The 25,095-nt window shown below is 37.6% G+C and overlaps 1 protein-coding gene across 1 annotated transcript in view; it reads right to left on the bottom strand.

The window, feature by feature from the left end:
- The window catches only part of LOC150087120 (twitchin-like), a 3,511,780-nt gene that overhangs the window by 377,292 nt on the left and 3,109,393 nt on the right, over positions 1-25,095 (bottom strand). Inside the window, 1 exon segment of the mRNA XM_090372971.1 lies at positions 7,926-8,078. Coding sequence (XP_090229097.1) covers positions 7,926-8,078 — 153 coding nt within the window.

Consider the following 25,095-nt stretch of genomic DNA (forward strand, 5'->3'; position numbering starts at 1 on the left):
CTCGTGAAATAGATATTGGTGTATTGACTGCTTGAGTTTGAGTTGCACTGTACAGAGTTTTGAGATAATTTGAGAAAGACTCTTTTGTCGGTACTGATAATTCAGTTTGCATTGCTGTTGTCTTGTATTTTTCGGTTATTCGGGCATATGTTGGCCTGTTTGGGTGGGTTGGAAGTGAGATGATTTGCTTTGCTTCTTGATAGGAAACATTATGGTTTACTTTATATTTCTGAATAAGTTTTTTGCTTTTCCAGCATTCACATGTTCTACCATAGGCAGGGTGATCTTTTTTACAATTTGTGCAGATTGGTTGAGCGACAGTACAGGCTTCGCAGTCATGTTCTACTGTGGGTTAATAACCCACATTTTGCACAATTAGGGGTTCCCCGGCAAGCTGTCTGGGAATGTCTGTACTTCTGACATCGGAAACACCTGAACAGGTTTAGAATAAACGGTCTGACATTGCATGCCAGATATCCAGCCTTAATGGATGTTGAATGATGCAGTGTGTTAAACGTCAAGTCAGATTACCATCTTTTCTGGTAGAAATTCTCTTTACTTGAATAACTCCTTTTTCTTTAAGTTCTTCTAGTGTCTCCTCTTCAGACACATCTAATAAATCCCAGTCTGAGATCACTCCTTTAGAGGTGTTCAGTGATCTGTGGTGGTGTCACAGTGGTGGTAGTCCAGCAAAGAGTTTAATGTTCAAAAGTCACTCTGAATGTTTAGCGTTAGAGATCTCAATGAGAATGTCTCCTGACCTCAGTCTTTTTACAGACTTGGGAGATCCTGCTCTACTTTCTAATTCCTTTTAGACTCTAAATGGTGAGAATTTCCCAACTGCATTTTTCACCAGTTGAGTGGATAATTAAGAAAGTTGGACTAGGATAGGTCTCTGTCTCGGTTTTCTGATGTTTGGCAGTTCCTGTATTGAAACAGTCTTTCTTTTTGAATGTCTGGGATGCATCTGGCAGCCCAAATAAATCAGAGTTTGGTTTACTCATGATGATATGCTCTTTTTGGCCCTGGGAGATTGTCTTTTCCTCCCGGGTTACCAGCCCCACCATGTGGAGGCAAGAGTGGTGCCACCTAGTGACCCAAGTGAAGAGAAGGTTAGTATGAACTAAAAATAAAAAGGGGGTTAAAGAAAGGTGCTTTCCTTTCTAGGTTATATTATTTGAATAGGTCTATTTAATTCTGATACTCAAGAGTTAATGGACTTGCAAAACTCAGGAGAAATGTATTTACAGTAAAGCATACCAGATAATCACTATGAAAAGGCACTTTGGTCACTAATATAGCTTGGCAGTTGTGGCCTAAAATACATGGGATGCATATATATTATCAAGTGACACAGAAGCCTATGATAGATATAAACTAGTCTGTAATCAAGTTGCAAAGGAGGTTAGGTAAGCAAAGGCAGGTTATGAGAAATCTTTGGCAAAGTATGCAAAAAAAAAGAGCAAAGACTTCTTTACCTATGTAGACGCTAGAAGGAAGGGGATGAATCAAATTGGTCTACTTGATATTGACGGTTTGACTGTTGATGATCCCACTCAGGTTGCTGACAAACTGAAAGAATATTTTGCTTGTACATTCATATATAAGAAAGGAAGCAGATGCCAGAAGTTTATCAAACTCTAACAGAGAGCTAAATAATTCTGTAATAACTGAGAAGAAAGTGGAAGAGAAATTGTTGAAGTTAAACATAAGAAAGGCACCTGAGGCAGATGGGATCTGCCCAAGGTGCATTTATTATGTTTAAATGTTTAGCCATAATTATGAGAGCATCCTTGTACTCAGAGGAGGTCCCCATGGACTGGGGATGTAGAAATGTAACTCCAATTCACAAAGGGGGAGTCAAATGGTGACATGAGTAATTACATGCCTGTTAGTTTAACTTCTGTTCCTCAGAAAATAATGGAGTCTCTGGTAAAAGTAATGCAGAATCATATAAACAAGGCTGCAATTATACTTTAGCCTCAGCATGGGTTTGTTAATAGGAAATTGTGTTTGACCATTTTTAATGGATACTACAATGTGGCCACAAAGGAATAATTTTGATATCATATACTTGGATTTCAGGAAAGCTTTTGATACTGTTGCATATTAAAGACTACTGTACAAATTGGAAAAGTGTGGCATTAAGGGCAAGTTGCTGCTATGAATAAAGCGATGGCTGAGTGGGAGAAGACAGAGAGTGGTAATCAATGGTCATTGCTCTTCTTGGATTAATGTGATTAGTGGAGTTCCCCTAGGGTTTGGTGATGGGCCCATTGTTGTTTTCTATATTAATCAATGATAACCATGAAGTCAATGAGGAATGATAAAGACTGTGTATGTATTATGAAAGAAATGAATATTATAGCCAATAGAAATAATGGTCAAACTAACATAGAAGAGAAACATGCAATATTCTATTATGTTTAATATTTAATGTTAAATATTTAATATTTTTTCCCTACTGTTGAACTTCACACATTATTCATTCATTCTTATAAGTGATATGCACACAAACACACAAGTAAACTTTCATTATAGCATTATTATTTCATTATTTCAATGGTTTATATGCAGTTAAAAACCTGCACTTCAACCTTTTAACCATGCTATTAAAAAGAATGAAGATTTTTAAAAATATTTTATTAAATTAAACTAAACATATCATGAGTATTTGTGCAAATGTGATACATGTAGGATTAATATAATAATAATGATGTCATTAATGAAATATATTGATGCCACGTTGATCATACATACACTCAAAAGACTAATTGGTGTTGAATTTATTCAGTATTATTTGACTAATTGGTGTCAAATAATGTTGAATTTAAAAAAAAAAAAAAAAAAAAAAGGTGAAGAGAATGTGCAAAGACAACAATAAATAGCTAGTCACTAAGTTGTAAAGAGTGACCTATTTGTCTGCAAAAGTTGGATTTAAATATGAAACAGACATCACCTCCACTAGGAATGATTATCTATGAAGTAAACAAACAGCTCAATTCATGATTCCTTGAATTTAGTCTCTGCCACCGTTCCCTAAACAAAAATCAAGAGGAAGGTGGGGTTATTATCTACAGTTTCTTCTTTCTTGGCCTTAAAAAAATTTTAACCAGAAGTGTTATAGTCATTAAAAAAAAAAAAATGAATGGAGTTTTGTTAGATTTTAGTTAATTCGGTTTGATTTTTTGGGTTTGATTTCAGGCAGCAGTAACCAGAGTTACTACTGCCTTGATTTCAAGTGTATGTAAGACATCATATTAAATAAATCTTTTATATCAACTCTAATCATATAAACACTCTATGCATTCTATTCTACTGGTTTAAAAATTAGTATCTATCCTTTTCTGAACCCAGATAAAAAGAAGAAATTGTACTTGATAGCAGGATACAAGTATAGTTGTATGGGTTTTTTCAAAAACAAACATAATTGGAAACTTATTAAGAATAAATAAAAAAGAAAGTAATAACCTGAAAGCTGGGGAAAAGGATAGTGAAAAATCATAAGAAATGCATAAGATAGTCATATTCTTCCTCTCAGGAAAATACACTCAATGTTACTATACATTAGCAGGTAGTTAAGTTTTGAAGAAGTGTGCTTTTTTGTTTCCTCTTGCTTCCATTTTACATTGCCAGTATTTGTTCCTTGCTTTTGTAAGAGTTGTTTATCTAAAATTTAGATAAATTACCTGTTAGTATAATAAACCAGTGTGTTGCCAAAACAACAGTAATCACATGGAGGAAGACTCTACAACTGCTACACTTGACATTGACAAAACTACAACACCTGGTTTGAAATTAGATTAAAAGATCTGGGTTCATCTGGTATCCATCTGGGGTGCTCTTACGAAGAAAGGCTTACGTTTTGCAAATTACAGTGTCTGGAGACTAGGCACTGGCGAGGTGATCTGATAGAGGTGTATAAAGCCTTGAATGGTTTGAGCATGCTCAATGCTGATGGGATTCTTCCTCTTGCTCAGAATAATCACCTGAGAGGGCATAAATTCAAATTGAGGAAAGACAGATGTAGGATAGACGTGAGGAAATTTGCCTTTAGCCAGCGGGTGGTTGGTTGCTGGAATAGACTTCCATCCCTTGTAGTGGAAGTTGATAGCCTAAATAAGTTTAAGGCTCAGCTGGACAGGTATTTCAAACGAACAGAGGGGTGAAGTGGAAGTGGTTATTTTTTATTTATTTATTTATTTATTTATTTATTTTTTATTTTTTGGCTGATTCTGCATAAGCTTGCTTTCTTGCATCAAATGCCTCTACTAATGCTAATGCTATCTCATGAAAACAAGACCTTTGGATAACAGAATTAGTTTCCTCCTGAAACACCTTTAGTTCTAGATTAAAGATGAAAAATTGTAGTAATTATCTGGGAGAACGAGCCAGTCAGTTTCAAAAATTCAGCTCTAGGTTAAAGAGAGTGAAATGTGGCAATTATCTGGGAAATTAATCACTTGTTTGAATTAAAGGATGAGATCTGTGTATCTGATATGTCTTTTAATGATCCTTTCAATGTGGTTGGGGATTTTAAAAATATATAAAAATAAATAAATAAAAATTAGATAGTTGCTTGCTGCAGATGTCAAATGGAGAATGGTTTGTCAGTTTGCCACTCTGAAATCTGTGTAAATTGCATTAAACTAAGATTCTACATGACAAAAAGACCAAAGTATTCGCTTTCCTCATCTAGAACTCCATTTTTAAAAATATTAACAATTGAAACTAACTAACAAAATACTGCAACAATATAAATTAAATGTTTATTCCATTTTCAATTTATATTGTTGCAGACCATGCTTTAGAAAATATTAATGCAACTGGTGTCAATGTCTAATCTGCAGTTTCTATTTACATTCTAGAGGAATGACAGATTGAGCATTGGCATGTTCACCAACAGGTAACTTTATAAGGAAGGTTTCTTGTTAATACAATCCACAAAGAGGCAAATGGAAACTGCAGAATACACAATAAATTGAAAAAAAATTATTTGTTTTTGAAAAAACAATTTAACAATTTATTAAAGCAAATGATATTTTCTCAGCCATATAAGTAAATATAAATCAGACTTTTTATCCTGAAGTGACCAAATTATAAGTAACTTGTTGTACCGATTTCAAGAGATTGGCAAACCAATAAACCATTCTTACCACCAAGTCAACTAACAATTTTTATTTATTATTTTTTAATTTAATACTTATTTTATTTTTTGTTTATTTATTCATTTATGACCCTGCTCTTTCCTACCCAAAAAACCATTTTTTTTCAGGTAATTACTATGGTTCATCAGCTTTAATTTAGAGCTAAGGGAGCCTTTGCATAGAATTAAGATAACTAAAACTAATTTTGTTATCCAAAGGATTTCATGTTTTCAGAGTATCAGCGTAACCCAGATCTTGTAACATAAATTTAGCCCAGAGGGTCTTGCAATTTTGTGGAGGCTGCATCATGCATTTCTTATTTTTTTTGTTTTCTATTTATTTTGCCAATTTTCATGATATTTATCTTTTCAAGGCAGTTTTGTTGATTGATTAACATAAATTTGCTATTTTTTAAAATCTTTATGAAAATTTCAATTACATTCTTTTTGCATATTCTATCAGCAAAAGTGTCCAGACTGGGAGAAATAAAATTAATTTAGACTTATATTAGTTACATATTGGCAGTGTCCCTTTCAAAGTAATTCCCCCAGAGTTTACACATTGATCCAAGCACTTCTTCCATTTTTTGGAGCATCTCTGGCACTCCTGTTTCATGATACTGTCCAATACTTTCTGTGATTCCGATTAAATCTCCACAATGTTTTCAAAACATTGTCCTTTTAATTGGATTTTGGGGAACAGGAAGAAGTCACAGGGAGCCAGGTGGGGAGAATAGAGAGGGTATGGGACCACTGGTAGTTTGTCTTTTGCTAAAAAATGTCAAACCAGTAAAGTGGTGCATTGTCTTGATTCAGAAGCCAATCCTGAGTGCCCCATTTGTATGGGTGTTTTCTCCTGACATCCTCCCTCAAATGCCTTTGGAATCTGAGATACAACTGGTGATTAACAGTTTGGCCTGGTGGAAGAAACTCCGGATAAACAATTCCCTCACTGTTGAAGAAAACAATCAGCATATTTACTCTTGACATTTGATCTGATCTGCCTTGCCTTTTTTGGACATGGAGATGATGGGCTTTTCAATTGGGAGGCCACTCCTTTGTTTTTGGGTCATAATCCCAATTTTCATCTCCTGCTATGACCTTGAGAAGGAAGTTTCTGTCTTTTCTGGCCTGTGCTTACAGGTCGCTGCACAGAGAAAGCCAGTTTCTTTTTGTCGCTCAGCAAAAGCAGCACAAAGTTTGCAGCAATCTACCTCATGTTTAAATTTTCAGTTAAAATGTGTTGGCATGTACTATATGATAACCTAGAAGGGAACAAATATCATTAATTGTATGCCAATGTCCTTGTGGATAATACAGTTTTTCAATATTTTCATCTGTCTGACTAGATAACAAAGGACTGATGAAAATACTAACTTAAAGTCCTCAACCAAAGTTTGGTCAACCTTAGAAATGTGATTACCATTAAAAATTTTATGCTTTACCCATTGCATCATTACTAAATGCTTGTTTAAGCATTCCTTAAGTCTCCAAAGCTGTTTGCCAAAGCTTATGACAAATTTGATGCAAATTTGCTGTTCCTTAATTTCTGCCATTTTACTCAGCTACAAATCGCAAGACACATCCAACAGAAACACACAAAAGCACAATGTCCTGCTGATGTGAGCCTTGCCACACTAACTCATAGTGAATTAGTTCAGCAGTATCTAACTGTGCATCACTATATTACACACATGATTAGTGCTCCACACAGCCAGTCTGAAATCTTTGGGCTTGCACCATGTAGTAGTAGTAGTAGTGGCATGTGATGCAAGAAAGCAAATGTATGAGCTTATGCAGCATCATCCAAAAAAAAAAAAAAAAAAAAAAACACCATTCCCTCCAAATGCCTGTCCAGTTCCTCCTTAAATTTATTCAACCTATCAACTTCCACAACGACAGATGGAAGTTTGTTCCAGCAATTAACCACCCGCTGGCTAAAGGCAAATTTCCGCACATCTATTCTACATCTGTCTTTTCTTAATTTGAATTTATGCCCCCTTAGGTTTGTAATCTGAACAAGTGGAAGGATCCCATCAGAATTCAGCGTGCTCAACCCATTCAAGGCCTTATATACCTCAATCAGATCACCGCGCAGGTGCCTAGTCTCCAGCCACTGCAATTTGCAGAACTTAAGCCTCTCTTGGTAAGAGGATCCCTTCATTCCCCTCACCAATCTTGTTGCCCTTCTCTGTACCCGCTCAAGTAAATCTACATCCTTCCTAAAATGAGGTCTCCAGACCTGTACGCAGTACTCAAGGCGTGGCCTGACCATTGCCTTATACAGAGGGATAATCATACAGAGGGATATACAGAGGGATAATCACCTCCTTTTCCCTGCTAGCAAAATTCCTATATATCATTGACAAAACCCCATGACCTGCCCTGGCAGCCTGTCTGCATTGCTCAGAGAACTTCATATCTGACTGCACAATTACTCCCAGGTCTTTTCCATTTTCTACCACCTTAAGTGTAGTACCACACAGTTGGTACGTTTCTCTGGGGTTATTTCTACCCATATGCAGTAATTTGCATTTGAACTTCTTAGAACTATACTTTTAGCAAACTCTAAGAAGCAGTTCAGAATTATACATTCAGAAGATCAGTGTATATTATCAATTTTCTCCTTTCCTTTTGTATTCAGAAGAGGATAATTTCTAATTTTCATTACACAGAGAATAGGGTGTTTGTTTAATTAGAATGTTTTAAGTAATGGTTTTTAAAGAGCCATTTTTTTTACAAAATTAATTTAAAAAAAAAAGAAAAGAAGGAAACTCACTCTTTGTTACGAGTTAGGAGTCTTTTAATGAAATCCTTTGCTTCTGCAGAAATATTAGCAAAAGCTTCATCATCAAAGTCCCAATCACATGCTCTAACATTTTTCAAAGTTTCAACATCATTGTCACCAGCAAATGGAGAAAGACCACTAAGTCTGAAACAGAAATATATAAGGAGCTTCTGACTTTTATACTGCAGTTTATTTTATATACTATATCATTACTATAAATAATAATAAATAAATAAATAAATAAATAAATATTATAAACTCAGTAACTCAGGAAGCACAGAAGTCTAGAATAAATATTTACTGTTCAAACATTGTGTTTTTTAGCAAGAATGTTGTAGCGTAACCAATAGTGCAGAAGAATAGTAGGGTTTAAATGGTAATAAATAAGTATTTTGGAGGTTTTATTCACCTTTTAAGCATATATCCTTTGCATTTAATTGTATTTTTGATTAGCTAATGTATTAATTTATGTTTTACAAATTAAATAGGCTTAGTAGCTTATTTTTTAAATTTAGTTAGTGACTTTGTAAATTACAACTCGCTACTCTCACCTATCGTATCGATGTTTTTGGCGGGAATATCATACAACTCGCTACTCTTACTGCTATCGTATTGATGTTTTTGGTGGGAATAACATAATGTAACCATATCGATGTTTTTGGTGGGAATATCATACAACTCGCTACTTTTAGTGCTATCGTATTGATGTTTTTGGCGGGAATAACATAATGTAACCACAGAAGAATAGTAGGGTTTTAATTGTAACAAATAAGTATTTTGAAGGTTTTAATCACTTTTTGGGCATATATCTTTTGTATTTAGCTAAGGATTGTTATGATATAGCGTAACTTGATAGAGTATATCCAAACTTGTTAGCTAAGGTATAACGTAAAACTCTATGGCGAAATATGTATTACTGCATTAGCTTAGTACAGTATTATATATAGTCAAAGTATAGTATAGCAAATTAATCACTTAAATTTATTAACCTTATTAATTTCCATTGTTAATTAATTACATCATATTTAAACGGAAATCATGTTCCAGACTACAGCAGCAAAGCAATGTGCACAAAATAGCAGGAATGCTGTGGCTCAGGGGAGAACCTCCAACGCACCACAACCTAAAAAAATGTAACCTTGTGAAATGTTTGCGGACCTTTCTTGAACAGGACATGATCTAGCCAAACAAGATGTCATGGTGTGTGCTAGGTACACAGAGTGTTAAGAAATTAGGTGTCAACTCAGTGTTCTGATGGGCATCTATGAGAGTTTGAAGAGTAGGGTAGATGCCCTCGAAGAAATTGAAATGGGGGGGCCTATCAAGCTCTCAGATGCCCAACTCAATGCCAGAGCTCATTCATGTGCATCTGGCAACACAACGGCAACCTTCAGGAAAGAATAAGCTAGTCCCACAGGAGCTAGATATTGTCAGTGAACCTACTGTCAGAGAGACAGGAAATATATTGTGCAAAAGGGATAGGTGGAATTGGACCAAGGTATGTCTGCCAGGGGCAAAAGTTGATCACATTGTGGAGCAGATATCTTTTAAGGAACAAAAGGTGATATTGTTTACACGTTGGCACTAATGACATTAAGAGTAGGAGATCTGCGGACTTATTTAACAAGTACAGGTCAATGTTGAAAAAAAGTCATGAGTTAGGGTTAAATTTGAAAGTGTATGCAATTCTGCCCTGATGAGAGGCCTTGTCAATAAATTCTGCCCTGGGGAGATCGTGCAAGGCTCATGGGGTAGAATTTTTTTCAGAGTGGTGTGTGCTGGCTAACAGGGGAGACTGATTCTAGAGGGATGGGATACACTTAAATAGAAATGGGGCAAGACTATTTGCAGATGCTATCAAGGCAGTGTTAGGTGGGTCGCAAAACTGCCAGCTTGGCAGGTTTCACAGACTAATAGATTAATGATAGCCACAGGCAGAGGTGAAAGTGATTCTGACAGTGCCAGAACCACTTTCAAAGTCATTGTGGAACAAGTAAATACATGGGTTATGTTAGGGTAACTAAGAGTAAGAACAGGTGCATATACACTTGCATGTACACCAATGCTAGGAGTATAGTAAATATCTCTTCTCTTCCATCAAATATCCTATCTCTTCCATCATGCAGTATGATTGATGATTTTTGAGGTTATGATGAATGTTGTGGCGAGATCCAATATTCCTTACATTTTGAGGGTACAGCTCTAAAACGGTGTTCGCAGGCCGGCCGCTAGATAGTACACCGGACCAAACCTATTGGTAACTCTGTAGGAGGCTTCCGGATCAGCTAGTGTATAATCTTGCTACCTCTACTCTGCCAGATAGTGACTGGAGGGAGTCCGAGTAGTGTGTATGCGGGGAGCATTGTCGAGGCCACGTTATGTCAAGGATCTGGGTATATTCTTACCACATGTACGCCATATCCAAAAATTTCATTACTTCATACAGCATGTCCCACCCACTTTTTCTTACTATTGAATACACCATGAATTGTCAAAATAATAGAGCAAGCTTATCTGCAAAAAGATCTAAACCTCCCAAGGACTTCCTAATTCATTTCACAAATATACGTGGTCTTAATTCCAATCTCAACAATGTCCATTTCCACTTGCAGTCTTCCAAACCCCATGTACTTTTTCTGACTGAATCTCAGTTATCAGTTGATTCAACTACTTCTCATCTCAGATGTCCAAATTATTTGCTGTATGATTCCTTTCGCCTCAAAGGTGGTACTTGTGCACATGTCCGTTCTGATATTCCCTGTCAGAGACTTGGCAATTTGGAATCTCCTCTCTTTGATCTTCTCTGGCTTAAAATCTCTCTACCTCATTATGTCAAATTCATCTGTTGTCTCTACCGTTCTCCCAACTCCACTAATCACTTGGAGCTCTTTGTAACTTGACTTTCTCCAGTCCAACTTTCCTAACAGTGAGGTAATTTTCCTTGGTGATTTTAATGTTCACAACTCCAGCTGGCTTCCATTTTCTAGTCACACCGACCCAGCAGGTCGAGATGCTGAGGCTTTTGCAATTACTAATGACCTAGCACAGATTGTTCATTTACCTACAAGAATACCGGACAATTCTAATCATACAGCCAATACGCTTGATCTTTTTCTCACAAACAACCCTTCTAAGTACACGGTCGAAGTGAGAGGTCCTTTAGGCACTTCAGATTACAACTTGGTGATTGTCTCTTCTCCAATGGAACCTTTATCTCATGGCTATTCCCAACCTCGTATTGTTTGGCATTGCAAGAATGCAAAATGGGATGACCTGCGAGACTTCTTTTCTTCTTTTCCTTGGTCTGATTACTGTTTCAAAACTTCTGATGTCAACGTTTGCTCAGATCGTGTCAGTGAAATTATTCTTGCAGGAATGGAATCCTTTATCCCACACTCCACTTTAAAATCTCGTCCTTTATCTAAACCTTGGTTTTCCAATAAATGTGCTAAGGCTGTTCAAGAGAAGAATGTTGCATATCGTAATTGGCTTGTTTCTAATTCTTCAGTTTCATTTTCTGCCTACACCAAAGCTCGCAACAATTGTAAAGCAGTTATTAATCAGTCCAAACTAGAGTTTGAACAGGCTAAGAGTAGAAAACTTGCTTCTTGCCCTAATGGTAGCCGAGCATTCTGGTCTCTTGCCAAAGCTATTGGCCGCAACTTTTGCCCATCTCTGCTCCCACCTCTGTCCAAACCAGATGGTTCTGTTGTCACTTCAGCCAAGGGTAAAGCTGACCTGCTAGCATCCCATTTTTCTTCCAGCTCATGTATTAATGATCTTGGTAAAACACCTCCCACCATTCCTAACACGCTCCATTCAATGCCTCCTGTGGTCTTCCGTCAAAAGGATATCAGAAGGATTTTGATGAATCTTGATGCTAAGAAAGCTCCAGGTCCTGACGGTATTTCTCCACTTGTTCTCAAAACCTGTGCTCCTGAACTTACTCCTATTCTTTGCCGCCTTTTTTCACTTTCTTGTTCCAAAGGTGTTTTTCCTTCTGCTTGGAAATTTGCTCATATCCAGCCAGTTCCTAAAAAGGGTGACAAATCCCTCCCATCCAATTATCGTCCGATTGCAATTACTTCTACTCTTTCTAAAGTAATGGAGAAATCAATTAACCGCCAACTCTTAAACTACCTAGAAACCTTCCGTCTGATCAACGATCGCCAGTATGGATTCTGTCAGTGTCGATCCACTGGTGATATTCTGGCTTATGTTACCCATTTATGGACTAATTCAATGGAAAGGTTTGGTGAAACACAAGTAGTTGCTCTTGACATCTCAAAGGCTTTTGATCGTGTTTGGCATAAAGGTCTTCTAAACAAGCTTCCATCTTATGGTTTGCCAACTGTTTTTAGTAATTGGTTATCCAGTTTTCTCTCTGATCGCTCACTGAGGGTGATGGTAGATGGCTCTCTGTCTTCTAACTTCTCCACTAATGCCGGTGTCCCCCAAGGTTCAGTTCTTTCCCCCTCTCTTTTCCTCTTGTATATCAATGACCTTCTTCCATTGACTGGAAATCCTATCCATAGTTTTGCCGATGATAGCACATTGCATTCAACTTTCCATTTTGAGAAACCTTGTCCTGCTCAATCAGCTTCAAGTTCTCGAAAATCTGCTGCCAATTCCTTAAATGCCGATCTTCAGGTAATTCTCCAGTGGGGCAAAGGCAACTTAGTTGATTTTAATCCTTCTAAAACTCAATCTTGTCTTATATCGTACAAAAAGGATTCTTCTGCTCCTATGCTTATCTTTAGTGACACTCCGATTTCTAGGCAAAATGATATATCTCTTTTGGGGATTACCCTGACTTCTAATCTTTCTTGGCACAAGCACATTACAAATATTGCTTCCTCTGCATCTAAAAAACTTGGTTTTCTCTTTCGCTCTTTGCGTTACTTTTCTTCCAAACAGCTGCTCACTCTGTATAAATCGCAAATCTGCCCTGCCATGGAATATTGTTCCCACATCTGGGGTGGTGCCCCCAAAACCTCTCTCAGGCTTCTTGATTCCATTCAGAAGAGGGCAGTTAGGTTAATTAATGATTCATCTCTAACAGAGTCTCTCCACTCGCTTTCTCATAGACGTACTGTTTCTGCTGCATGCCTCTTCTACAGATACTTCCATGGGCATTGTTCTTCTGAATTGGCTTCTATAATTCCCGCTCTCTCTTTCAAAACAGTCCGAACACGTGCTGCCATCAGCCAACATCCATTTACTCTCCAACTTCAAACTCACAGAACCAACTTTTCATCTTCTTTGTTTATTCATTCAACTGTCGTTTTCTGGAAAACCTTCCTTCATACGTATTTCCTTAAAATTACAATCTACAGAAGTTCAAGGCCATTGTCAACAAATATCTTCTTTCGTCTTCTCAACCTCCAAACCAAGCACGGTACTAAGTACTATAGGTTCTAATACCTCTCGTGTTTGGGGTTCTCATAAAAAAATAAATAAATAAAATTGATGAATTTGAGATGCTGGTGAGGACATCAAAGTTGATGTTTTTGGATTTGGAATTTGGAATTTGGGAAGTACAATGTGTACAGATGAGATAGACAGGATAGAAGGGGAGGAGGGGTGATGCTGTTAGTTAAGAAACACATAAAATCTAAGGAACTGCATCCAGTTAACATGGGTGGACAGTGCAGTGTTGAGTCAGTGTGGTGTCACATAAGTACCAGGAATACCAAGTTGAGATTAGCAGTTTTATAGGCCTAATGACTCTGATGAGTAAAACGAACAACTTTCCAGGGAAATATAGTGGGTCAGTAAATCAGATTGTCTTATAATGGACGATTTTAACTTTCCAGATATAGACTGGAACTTGTGGGTTGGTCAAGCACACACTAGAAAGACCTTTTTTGTGGATTTATTGGATGATTGTTTTCTACAGCAGCATGGTCAACAGGCAATCAGAGGAGAGGATGATACCCTTGATCTCATTAGCATTAGTAGAGGCATATGATGCAAGAAAGCAAGCTTATGCAGCATCAGCCAAAAAAAAAAAAAAAAAAACCCTTCCACTTCACCCCTCCGTTCGTTTGAAATACCTGTCCAGCTGAGCCTTAAATTTATTTAGGCTATCAACTTCCACAACAAGGGATGGAAGTCTGTTCCACCAACCAACTACTCGCTGGCTAAAGGCAAATTTCCGCACATCTATCCTACATCTGTCTTTCCGCCCTCTCAGGTGATTATTCTGAGTAAGAGGCAGTATCCCATCAGCATTGAGCATGCTCAAACCATTCAAGGCATTGTACACCTCTGTCAGATCACTTCGCCGGTGCCTAGTCTCCAGACACTGTAATTTGCAAAACTTAAGCCTTTTTTCATAAGAGCAACCCTTCGTTCCGTTCACTAACCTTGTTTCCCTTCTCTGTACTCGTTCCAGCAGCTCTACATCCTTCTTGAAATGAGGCCTCCAGACCTGTATACAGTATTCAAGGTGCGGCCTGACCATTGCCTTATACAAGGGAATAATCACCTCCCTATCCCTGCTAGAAAAATTCCTGTATATCATTGATAAGACACCATGAGCTACTCTTGCAGCCCGTCTGCACTGCTCAGAGAACTTCATATCTGCCTGCACAATTACCCCCAGGTCCTTCTCATTCTCTAGCATTGTCAGTGTAGTACCACAGAGTTGATACGTTGCTCTGGGGTTGTTGTTTCCCATATGTAGTACTTTACATTTGTCAATGTTAAACTTCATTTGCCACCTCTCAGCCCATCTGCTCAACCTTTCCAGATCCTGTTGCAGCAGCATAGCGTCAGTAGCGTCCTTAAAAACCCTGCCAACTTTTGTATCATCTGCAAACTTGGACATTAAGCTTGATATACCATCATCAATATTATTTATAAATACAGAAAACAACAATGGACCCAACACCGAACCCTGAGGGACTCCACTAATAACATTAGTCCACGATGAGCAGTGTCCATTAATTACCACTCTCTGTCTTCTGCCACTCAACCATCCCTTTATTCATAGCAACAATTTGCCACCAATGCCACACTGCTCCAATTTGTGCAGCAGTCTTCCATGTGCAACAGTATCAAAAGCCTTTCTAAGATCCAAATATATAATATCAAAGTTATTCCCTGCATCCAATTCTTTTGTGACTACATCATAGTATCCAATCAAATTGGTCAGGCAAGACCTTCCCTTAACAAAACATGCTGTGTCTGAGCTATAACTGAATTCTTGTCAAGATGATCCTGCAGTGCTTCTTTAACCAGTGCTTCCATTAATTTTGCTGGAACAGAAGTTAAACTCACAGGTCTATAATTACTTGTGTCAGCCTTTGACACAAAGGCTGACACAAGTAATTATGGCTAACAGATTGTTTACTTGTTTTGCTGCCTCATTTAATATAACTGGATAGATCCGATCCACCCCAGGTGCCTTTCTTGTATTTATCTTCAACAATTTCTCCTCCACTTTACTCTCAATTATTATAAGGTCATCTAGCTCACTGCTAGTGTTTATTTCATCTATAGCATTCCCCTTCTTGAATAACTCCTCATGTGTGAATGTAGATGCAAAATATTGATTTAGTTTGTTAGCTACCTGAGCAGGATCATGAACAGTTGAACCATCGATATCAAGTCGACCAATCTGGTTCATCCCCTTCCTTCTGGAGTTTACATAAGTAAAGAACTCCTTACTGTTTTTCTTTGCATCCCTTGCCAAAGATTTCTCGTAATCTGCCTTCGCCTGCCTAACCTCCTTTGTAACTTGGTTACAGATCAACTTATATCTATCATAGGCTTCTGTGTCACGTGTTAATTTATATGTATCCCATGCATTTTTCTTCTCTCCCATATGTCTCATTAGTTCATCTGACATCCATTTAGGCCTGAACCTTGAACAATATTTCTCAGTTGGTATGTAAAGCCTAGTAGCTTCCAAGGTAAGTTCTTTGAATGCTTCCCATTTTGAGTTTGCTCTTGGTAACATCATCAGAATGTCCCACTTTATAGAATTTAAATACTGTCTCAGACCATCGTAGTCGCCTTTACGAAAGCAATAACCCTACCCTTTACCCCTGGTGGTAGTTACCTCTTTGAGTAAATCCCACTTCAAACACTAGCAAAAGCCTTGCTAGTGTGTGAGTGACCAACCCACAAATTCCAGTCAATATCTGGGAAATTAAAATCCCCCATTATAAGACTCTCTGATTTACTGGCCCACTCTATTTCCCTGTACAGTTTCTTGTTATACTCATCAGAGTCATTAGGCCTATAGCACACTCCTACTCTCAATTTTGATCTCCCAATGCTTATGTCACACCAAACTGACTCGACACTGCACTGTCCTGCGATGTCAACTGGCTTCACTTCCTTGGATTTTATATGTTTCTTCACTAATAGCCTAAACCCTCCTCCCTTCCTATCCTGTCTATCCTTTCTGTAGACGTTGCACTCCCCAAATTCCAGTTCTGCATTATCAGCAGTGATTCTTCTTATATTAAGAATCTGCAGAAAAAGTAACTGCTGGGAGCAGTGATCACAGTGTAATGATATGATTTACTTAAAGATGTAACTACCATCAGGGGTAAAGGGAAGGGTTTTTGCTTTTGTAAAGGTGACTACAGTGGTCTCAGAGATTTTTTAAATTCTATACAGTGGGAACAACTGATGATGTTGCCAACAGAAAATTCTAAGTGGGAAGCATTCAAGGTTGTTGTTATGGAGCTTGATGGCACATAAGCTGCTATGGCTATGATGTCTATATTCATTTTTAATATAAGAAACTAAAAATTTTTGTAAAATCAGAAATGATTAAATAGTCCAATTTTCTTGATGTAGATGAAAAATTCTACTCGCATGCTTTTCTCTAGTGTTTTTAATTTGATAGAATGATGTAGAATAGGCTGACATTTCAGCAAACGTATTGCCCAAAGCATTAGCAATATCTAAGGGACTGGATAAGTCTTGCCCTTTCCAGGAGAGGATTGGAGAAGGTATGGTAGGAAACATAGCAGATAATTGTCTAATTTTTTTTCATATAATTTTCGGATCAGTGTTTCTGTTAAAGGTCGATGCAAAATGGATCGAGGATTCTCTCTTGGCTTGCCTTTGTACAAAATGTGCTTTTGCCCTTAAATCCCTATAATTAATGAGGTTGGTTGTGGTTGGACATTGCCGAAATAAATTCCAGGCTTTAATTTTTGCTTTTGTGCATTCTTCAATCCACCATAATTATAATGCTTGCAACCAGGGGTATTTGATAATGGTATTGTGTCCTTAGTCACTTTTAGAAGATGCAACGCGATGTAATCTGTTACATTATCAATATTCTGAATCTGAGTTTTTTCCTCATCAAGAGAGATTTATGATCAAAATTTTGCCCAGTTTGCACAACCAAATTTCCATTTCCTGCAGCATTTGTTTGAAGGAGTCTCTGATATTAAAAAGTTGCATATTATTGTAAAGTGGTCACTGCCCATAGGATCATTTAAAACGTACCACTCTATGGTCAGGACCAATACTGAAGAACAAATTTTGAAATCTTTTGCTGAGGTGTGTCCAGTTGGGAGCTGTATGTGAGTGTGTGCACCAGTATTGAGTATGGTGAGGTTTTGTGACTCTAGAAAGTTTCAATGAGTCAACTACGTCTGTCTAGTTTAGGATCACCCTATAAGGGGTGGTGTCCATTAAAATCCTCTAATATACAGAGGTGGTGGTATCTGTATGAAGAGATCTTCAAAATCTTTAAAAGAGTAAGTATGGTTTGGTGGTAGGTAAATTGAGATAGGTGTTATTGAAATATGGAGAGTTATATGAACAACAATAGCTTCCATTTCAGTTTGAAGTGGAATATGTTTAGTTGGGATCTTTGAATTTATCAGGATTGCTACACCACCATGGGCAGCAATTGCTGTATTACAATATCTTTGATAAAGGCAATAGTTCTTTATCGAAGGAGAAATTTGCAAGGTTAGGTAAGTTTCCTGAAGACAAAGGGCAACTGGAAAATATCAGTTAATTAGATCATGGATATCATCTGTGTTGCAATGAAAGCCTCTGCAGTTCCATTGTAAAATACAAGGCATTATTTGCATTTAATTGATGTAGCTGTATCTGACTGCTTTTTGAAGGTTCTGGCTTATGACGTTCCAATTTTGGTTTATCTTTTTTGGAGAAAACCTAGCCGACTAATGTCCATTTCTTCTGCATAGATTTCTAGAAGGGATGTTCCTGTATGGATGTGCCATCTGCGTCCTGAAAATTTTTCATTACATTTGCATTTGTACTATGAGATATGGTATCTATCACTGAAGTAGGAGATGCTGCTGGTATTGTCAGAGGAGTATTATTTGCCTGGTCAGAAAACTTCAATTGTTGCTTATGTATACTTGGTTGTTGCTCAGAAAGAACATTTCTAGCCCAATCAGAAATTTATTTGTTAGTGGGAACTGTGACATTAGTTTGAGTGGAGACTTTTGATACTTTTTTACAGCATTGGCATAGGTCATATTTTTGGTTATAGTAGGTGCAACTAGTTTTCTCACTTCTTGGTAACTGACGTTGTTCTCAACCTTGTATTTTACTATTTTTTTCTCAGTTTACCACTTTTCACATGGCTTAGAATGGGCTTGATGGTCACCTTTGAAATTTGGGCAGGCCATTTTTGTAGTTGTACAGTCACATTGTATGGGATCTGAGGACCCACAATTGGGGCAGACAGGAACTCCTCTGCATACAGTTTGCGAGTGGCCATATTTTTGGCATTTATAACATCTTAAAGGGTTTGGAATGTAGGGACGGATTCGGCAAAGTAAATAACCTGCTTTTACAGAGGAGGAGGGTAAGTTGGGTGTATTGAAGGTGAGAATAGTATTTCTGGTAGGTGTAAGTTGATTATCTTTTTTAATCATTATTCGTCTTGCTTCAATTGCATGTTGTCCCTTCAGCTCTTGAGTTATTTCTTCCTCGGTGAAATTTAATAGGTCGCAACTGGATATCACACCCTTAGATGAATTTAGGCTTGCATGAGGAGATATTTTTACCAGAATGCCAGCAAAGCTTGTGAGTTGTAACAGCTTCTCAGAATGTCTGTGATTTGTGGTTTCTACTAGTAAGTCTCCTGATTGCAGCCTCTAACTGTCTTGGGAGATCCAGCAATACCCTCCAGATGTTTTTGAATGACAAATTGTTATTGTTGTTATTGTTATTTGGATTTTTAGGAGCATTAGCAACTAAGGCCATATTGCTCCGGGATATGCGGTGGTCATTCCCTGACCTTCCCGCATCCTCCATATTTGGTGGTGACGGGCTCGAACCCTGGTCTAATCAAGAAGCGTGTGTTAGGCACTGCTGCTCCTTCCCACCTGGCTACGGAGGCGCCTTGAATGACAAAGGGAGACAATTTACTCATAGGCTGACTAGTAAGTGAGTGGATGATTAAGAACGATGGGTAAGGTTGCTCCATCCAATCAGTCTTTTATCTCTTTGGTTTATTGTTCACAATATCCTGATAGTCTGTGTTTGCCATATTTGCTCCTTTTAGCTCTTGGTAAGAGGACTTATCTGCCAAGGTTTCTGGCCCCGCCACAGGGAGGCAAGAGCAGTGCTGCTAGGAGGCCAAGTGGTTAAAGTGTTGGTTGGTTAGTGATCTAGAAATATGGATAAAGGAAGACAGGTGGATTTCCTTTCTGTGTTCTAACTTGTGGCTTTTCAGGCTGCCAGAGCAGTTCATGGGGTATTGTCAATGATATAGAGGAATTTTGCTAGTAGGGAAAAGGAGGCGATTATCCCTTTGTATTAGGCAATGGTCAGGCCACGCCTTGAGTACTGCATACAGGTCTGGAGGCCTCGTTTTAGGAAGGATGTAGAGTTGCTTTAGCAAGCAGAGAGAAGAGCAACAAAATTGGTGAGGGGAACAAAGGGGCTTCCCCTCACCAATCTTGCAGAACTTAAGCAAGAAAGGCTTAAGTTCTGCAAATTGCAACATCTGGAGACTAGGCACTTGCGAGATGATCTGATTGATATGTATAAGGCCTTGAATGGGTTGAGCAGGCTCAATTCTGATGGGATTCTTCCTCCTGCTCAGATTATGAACCTGATGGAGGAATAAATTCAAATTAAGGAAAGACAGTTGTAGGATAGATGTGCAGAAATTTGCCTTTAGCCGGTGGGGGGGGTTGATTGCTGGAATAAACTTCCATCTGTCATTGTGGAAGCTGATAGGTTAAATAAATTCAAGAAGGAACTGGAGATTTGATGCATCCATTTTTCACCAATCCATATTTTCAAGAGTCTTTCCATTTCTTCCATTATGCTACTACATGCATAAATATAAGTAATTTACTGACTTCCAGAACCAATTTTCATGTGTTTCACATTTCATTCTTCATATTTATTTTGGTTCATTGTTCATATTCTTTTGGATTTCAAGGCAGATCAGTTTCTTATTTCACAAATAAATAAATGAAGTTTCTGTTTATACTTTGGATGATTGCAGGGACCAGAATATACAATTACAGTAGTTGTTTATAATATAGTTGATAACATAGAATGCAAAATACATGAAACTGTATGTATTTGTGGAATACATACAGTTTCTGATATACAATATATATATATATATATTGTATATCAGAAATTGCATCAATATGGAATGTGTATATTCCATACTGATACCATTTTTATGGAATGGAATTTATGTATCATCGGAGTAAATCTAGTAACCAAGCAATTAGGCATATTTTTTTATGATATCAAATTAGAATATTTTAGAACATATTGACAAATTGAATGGCATTGTTTAATAGAATTGCACCACTATCAGATCTTTTCATGTATTTATTTTTCTCAACTACATTTTGGCATCACAACATGGCATCAGACATTTGTTGGTTGCTTTTTGGAAGTCGCCATTTGGTTGGACTACGTCAGCAGCCAATCAGTGATGCATATGTATGGTCTGTAAAGACATCTATAAATTTTAATTCAAAGTTCCTCAGTCACAGAACCTTCCAGGTCAGATTTGAGAATACTTTATCATAAATGTCTGTTCAAGATAGGCTCCTTAAGGCTGAGATTTGAGTGTAACTTTGTTTGAAGTCAGGTCTCTGAGGTTTGTCATGGATATTCTTCCAATGATAACAGTTAATTCTGCTAGTTGGGAGTCTGAAATGGTGATGGAGCTGACATTCATGTTCCATTTGTAAGGTATAGAATTTCAGCAAAATCTGGTCATTCTGCAACAACCAGATCTGCTTGCACAGTCGTTCATTCTGTTGGTATTGTTTGCAACCTTGGGAAACTCACCCTCTTCTTCTTCCAGTAACATAGCTCCTTGGGAAGCTGTTGTGGCTACCAACAAATTCCTCCAACTACATCGATTGTGTGCTATACGAGCAGCATCGCAAAGTGTCATGCCCAGAAGTTCACTGATCCCATCCCAGTTGCAGGTCTTCCTCTGAACCTCTCTTCCCCTCGGTTTTTCCTTCCATTATATTCTTCAACAGAAAGTTTTCCCTTCTTACTATATGACCAAAAAACTTGAGTTTTCTTTTGTTGATGCCATGAAGAAGAATTTTGGGCCTGCCAATTTTATTCAATACCCACTCATTTGTTTTTCGATCCAAGTAAGTTATATGCAGTATTCTCCTGTAACACCACATTTCCAATGCCTCAATTTTCTTCCTGTCAACTCTTTTCAGATTCCATCCTTCACATCCATAAGTGGCAACTGGTAAAATTAACGAATCAATGATTCTCAGTTTCGTCTTTAGGGGCAGATCATGATCTCTCCATAATTTTATCAGATCAGCGACCAACATTTTAGCAATTGCCTGTTGTCTCTTTACATTGTTTAAGCAGTCACTATTTTTATTTATTCTTGACTCTAAGTAATCAAATTCATCAACTTATTCGATATCTTGCCCATTAACCTTCATTTTACTGGAATCAAGATTATCACTATAATTTTAGTTTTACACACATTCAGAAACGATCCTTTTTTCTTACTTGCTTCACATACTAAAATGATCAAGGCACATGTTCAGATGGAATTACAGGTTTCAGTTCAGAAGAACAGTGTTCAAGAAAATATCTGTAGAAAAGACATCTACAGAAAGTAGTAGTATTTGGAGGCACAACTCAGGTTTGGGTGAATCTGAGTTGGTGTAAGGTGGATTTGATATTTGAACAGAGTCAGCAACTGTAAATGCCAAAAGCAAAAAAGAAAACCCACTCTTTTCAATGTGTGGGAAGCACTATTTGTGATGTGCTTATACCAAAAAAGATTTGTGATCTTTTATAGAAATGTGAGTGTTATCAAAGATGAGCACAGGAGCAGCATACTCTTTTTTATGAGAAATAATGCAGGATTGAGTTTTAGAAAGACTAAAGTTAATGAAGTTTTCTTTGCCCTATTAAAAATTACTTGGAGATCAGATTTTAAGAAACTGGATATTCAAGAAGTTAAGTCTGTTCAGGGCAAGGGTTTTTAAATGCAGAGGTGAAATGTCGCATTGTGCTATCATCAGTGCAACTATGGATTTCAGTCAGTGAAAAGAAGCCATTAATGGAGAAGAACAGAATGGAAGAAAGAATGCACCTGGGGGAACAGCAACTTAAGTTTTGCAGATTACATTGTTTGGAGACTAGGCACCTGTGAGGTTATCTGATTTAGGTGTATAAAGCCTTGAATGGTTTGAGCATGCTCAATGCTAATGGGATTCTTCCGCTTACTCAGAATAATCACCTATGAGGGTAAATTCAAATTGAGGAAAGACAGTTGTAGGATAGATGTGTGGAAGTTTGCCTTTAGCCAGCAGGTAGTTGATTGGTGGAACAGACTTCCATCTTTTGTTGTTGAAGTTGATAGCCTAAATAAATTTCAGGCTGAGCTGGAAAGGTATTTGGAACGAATGGAGGGGTGAAATCGTATGCTAATGCTAATTAGTCAAGAAGTTACAAGACAAAAAGCTGCCTATCATTGCCTGCAGGAGTGATCACATGGATCCTCAATTGCCAGAAACAGTTAGAAATCTATAATATGGGAGTTTTTTTAGAAGATCCTCATGCCAAATGTGATCAAAAACCTCAGAAATATACTTGATTCTTACCAAACTTTTCCATCAAATTTGTCCAATGATAAGAATGATGTAGGCCAAGATATCATCAGTTGATCAGCACTGATGGATGATTATTTATCAGATGGAAGTTTTCAGATAGTGTAGCAGTTGGTGATTGATGGATTTCTCCACCACTTTAGAAAGGGTTGAGGTAACTGCAATTGGATGATAATTTTCATTCAGAATGATATGGCATTTCTATTTGTTTTAAGGATACTTGAAATGCCATAAAGACCTGGACTGCTTGAAATTATGATTGTTTAGGATTCTTCTCGTGACCTTCAGTTGTATGACCACTTTGAGCCATTAATTGAAATGTATTTGGTATGATACAACATGATTAGTCAGCTTTGTCTTTCGTTGAGTCTTTCAAGATACCATCAAGGTGTATGAAAGGTGGTTGTAAGAAGCCCTATATTGTTGGACAAAAGAAGTGGTTGTAAGAAATCCTATCCATAGTAGTAGAAGTAGTAGTAGTAATAGAGGCATGTGATGCAAGAAAGAAAGCTTATGTAGCATCAGCCAAAAAAAAAAAAAAAAAAAACATCTCACATATATTCCCTCTAAAAGTTTGGTAAAAAATGCATGCATCAAATGCCAGTAAGCCTTACAATGATTCACAAAATGCAAGAACTATCTGTGAGAATGCAGAAACTTGTATTGGAGAAGGCAATGGTTTTGGGGATATTAATTTTGATTCATTTAATGCATGTTGGGGATGGTTTCAGAGATGCAGGATTCATGCCGAACTGCATAAGAGAGGCTGCTAATGCCGATTCAGAAGTAGCCCAGGAGTTCCAAACCTGCTTTCTGAAATTATTGAGGTGGGAGGGGGGAATACAATGGCAATTAAGTGGATGAATCAGGATTGTGTTGGAAGAAGATCCCTCAAATACAAACTTCTGCTACTACTGCTGGTTAGGAAGCAACAACTCTCACACAGTTTTAGAAGGGGTAATACAACTTTATGGCAGTAGGAAACATTGCTGAAAAGCTGGAAAGATATCAAGCAATCTATCACGATTGATTGATGGAGGAAAAACTTTGCCCACATTTTGTCCATGACAAAATATTTCCACAAAATGCCACAGAGGAGATTTCAGACACCTGGATCATCCCTTCCTGCAATCAGATTGTCAGCCATGAGGTCTTATGTGTGAATGAGTTACTGGAATTACACAGAGAAGACCTCAAGGATGATGATTGCAGGAAGGGATGATCCAGGTGAATATCTCTTCAAAGAGCCTGAACTTCAAAAGTTAAAGAGAAATTATGATGGAGAAAAAAGAGATAATAGGAGTCGTACAGAATTCCGATCCCAATGCTAGAAGTAATGATATTTTCTGAAGCCTTCATAATGTCATTCTTTACTATAAGATTCTTTATGATGAAAAGAAAGTGGCAAGTTGTTAGCTTTCTTTCAATTTTTCAAACATGATTAGATTATCAGGTATTTGACTCATGAGAGGTTACTCTCATGAGTCAAATACCTGTATAAGTTTGAACAGGTTGGGATTACTGGTAAGATTCTAAGATAGATTGCTGGGTGGCTGCAAGGCAGAAGGCAAAGGGTTGTGATTAATGGATATTCTTCAGATTGGCATGCTTCAGGAGTGGGGTCCCTCAAGGATCGGTTCTTGGACCACTGCTGTTTCTCATTTTCATAAATGACATTGATGAAAGGATAGAAGGTGTGATGTCAAAATTTGCAGACGGCATAAAGATTGGCAGAGTCGTGATCAGTGCTAAGCAATGCTCCTTCGAGATGACTTGAACGCACTTTAAAGATGGTCAAAGAAGTGGCAGCTATGTTTTAATGCTGCTAAATGCAAGGCCTTACACTTGGGGGATAGCAATCCCCAAATAAATTATACACTTGGTGGGGTTGAATTAGAAACAGTAGAGGATAAAAGGGATTTGGGAGTTACAAGACAGACAGATATGAACTTTTCCGAACAGTGTAAAGAGGCAGCCAGGAAAGTCCATGGTGTCGTATCGATAATTTAACGAATGTTATCCTGTAGAGGGATAGATAGGAAGGTCATAATCCCACTGTATAAGGC

This window comes from Mastigoproctus giganteus, chromosome 4 (assembly GCF_048544385.1).
Source record: "Mastigoproctus giganteus isolate SK-2022 chromosome 4, ASM4854438v1, whole genome shotgun sequence".
Taxonomy (NCBI): domain Eukaryota; kingdom Metazoa; phylum Arthropoda; class Arachnida; order Uropygi; family Thelyphonidae; genus Mastigoproctus; species Mastigoproctus giganteus.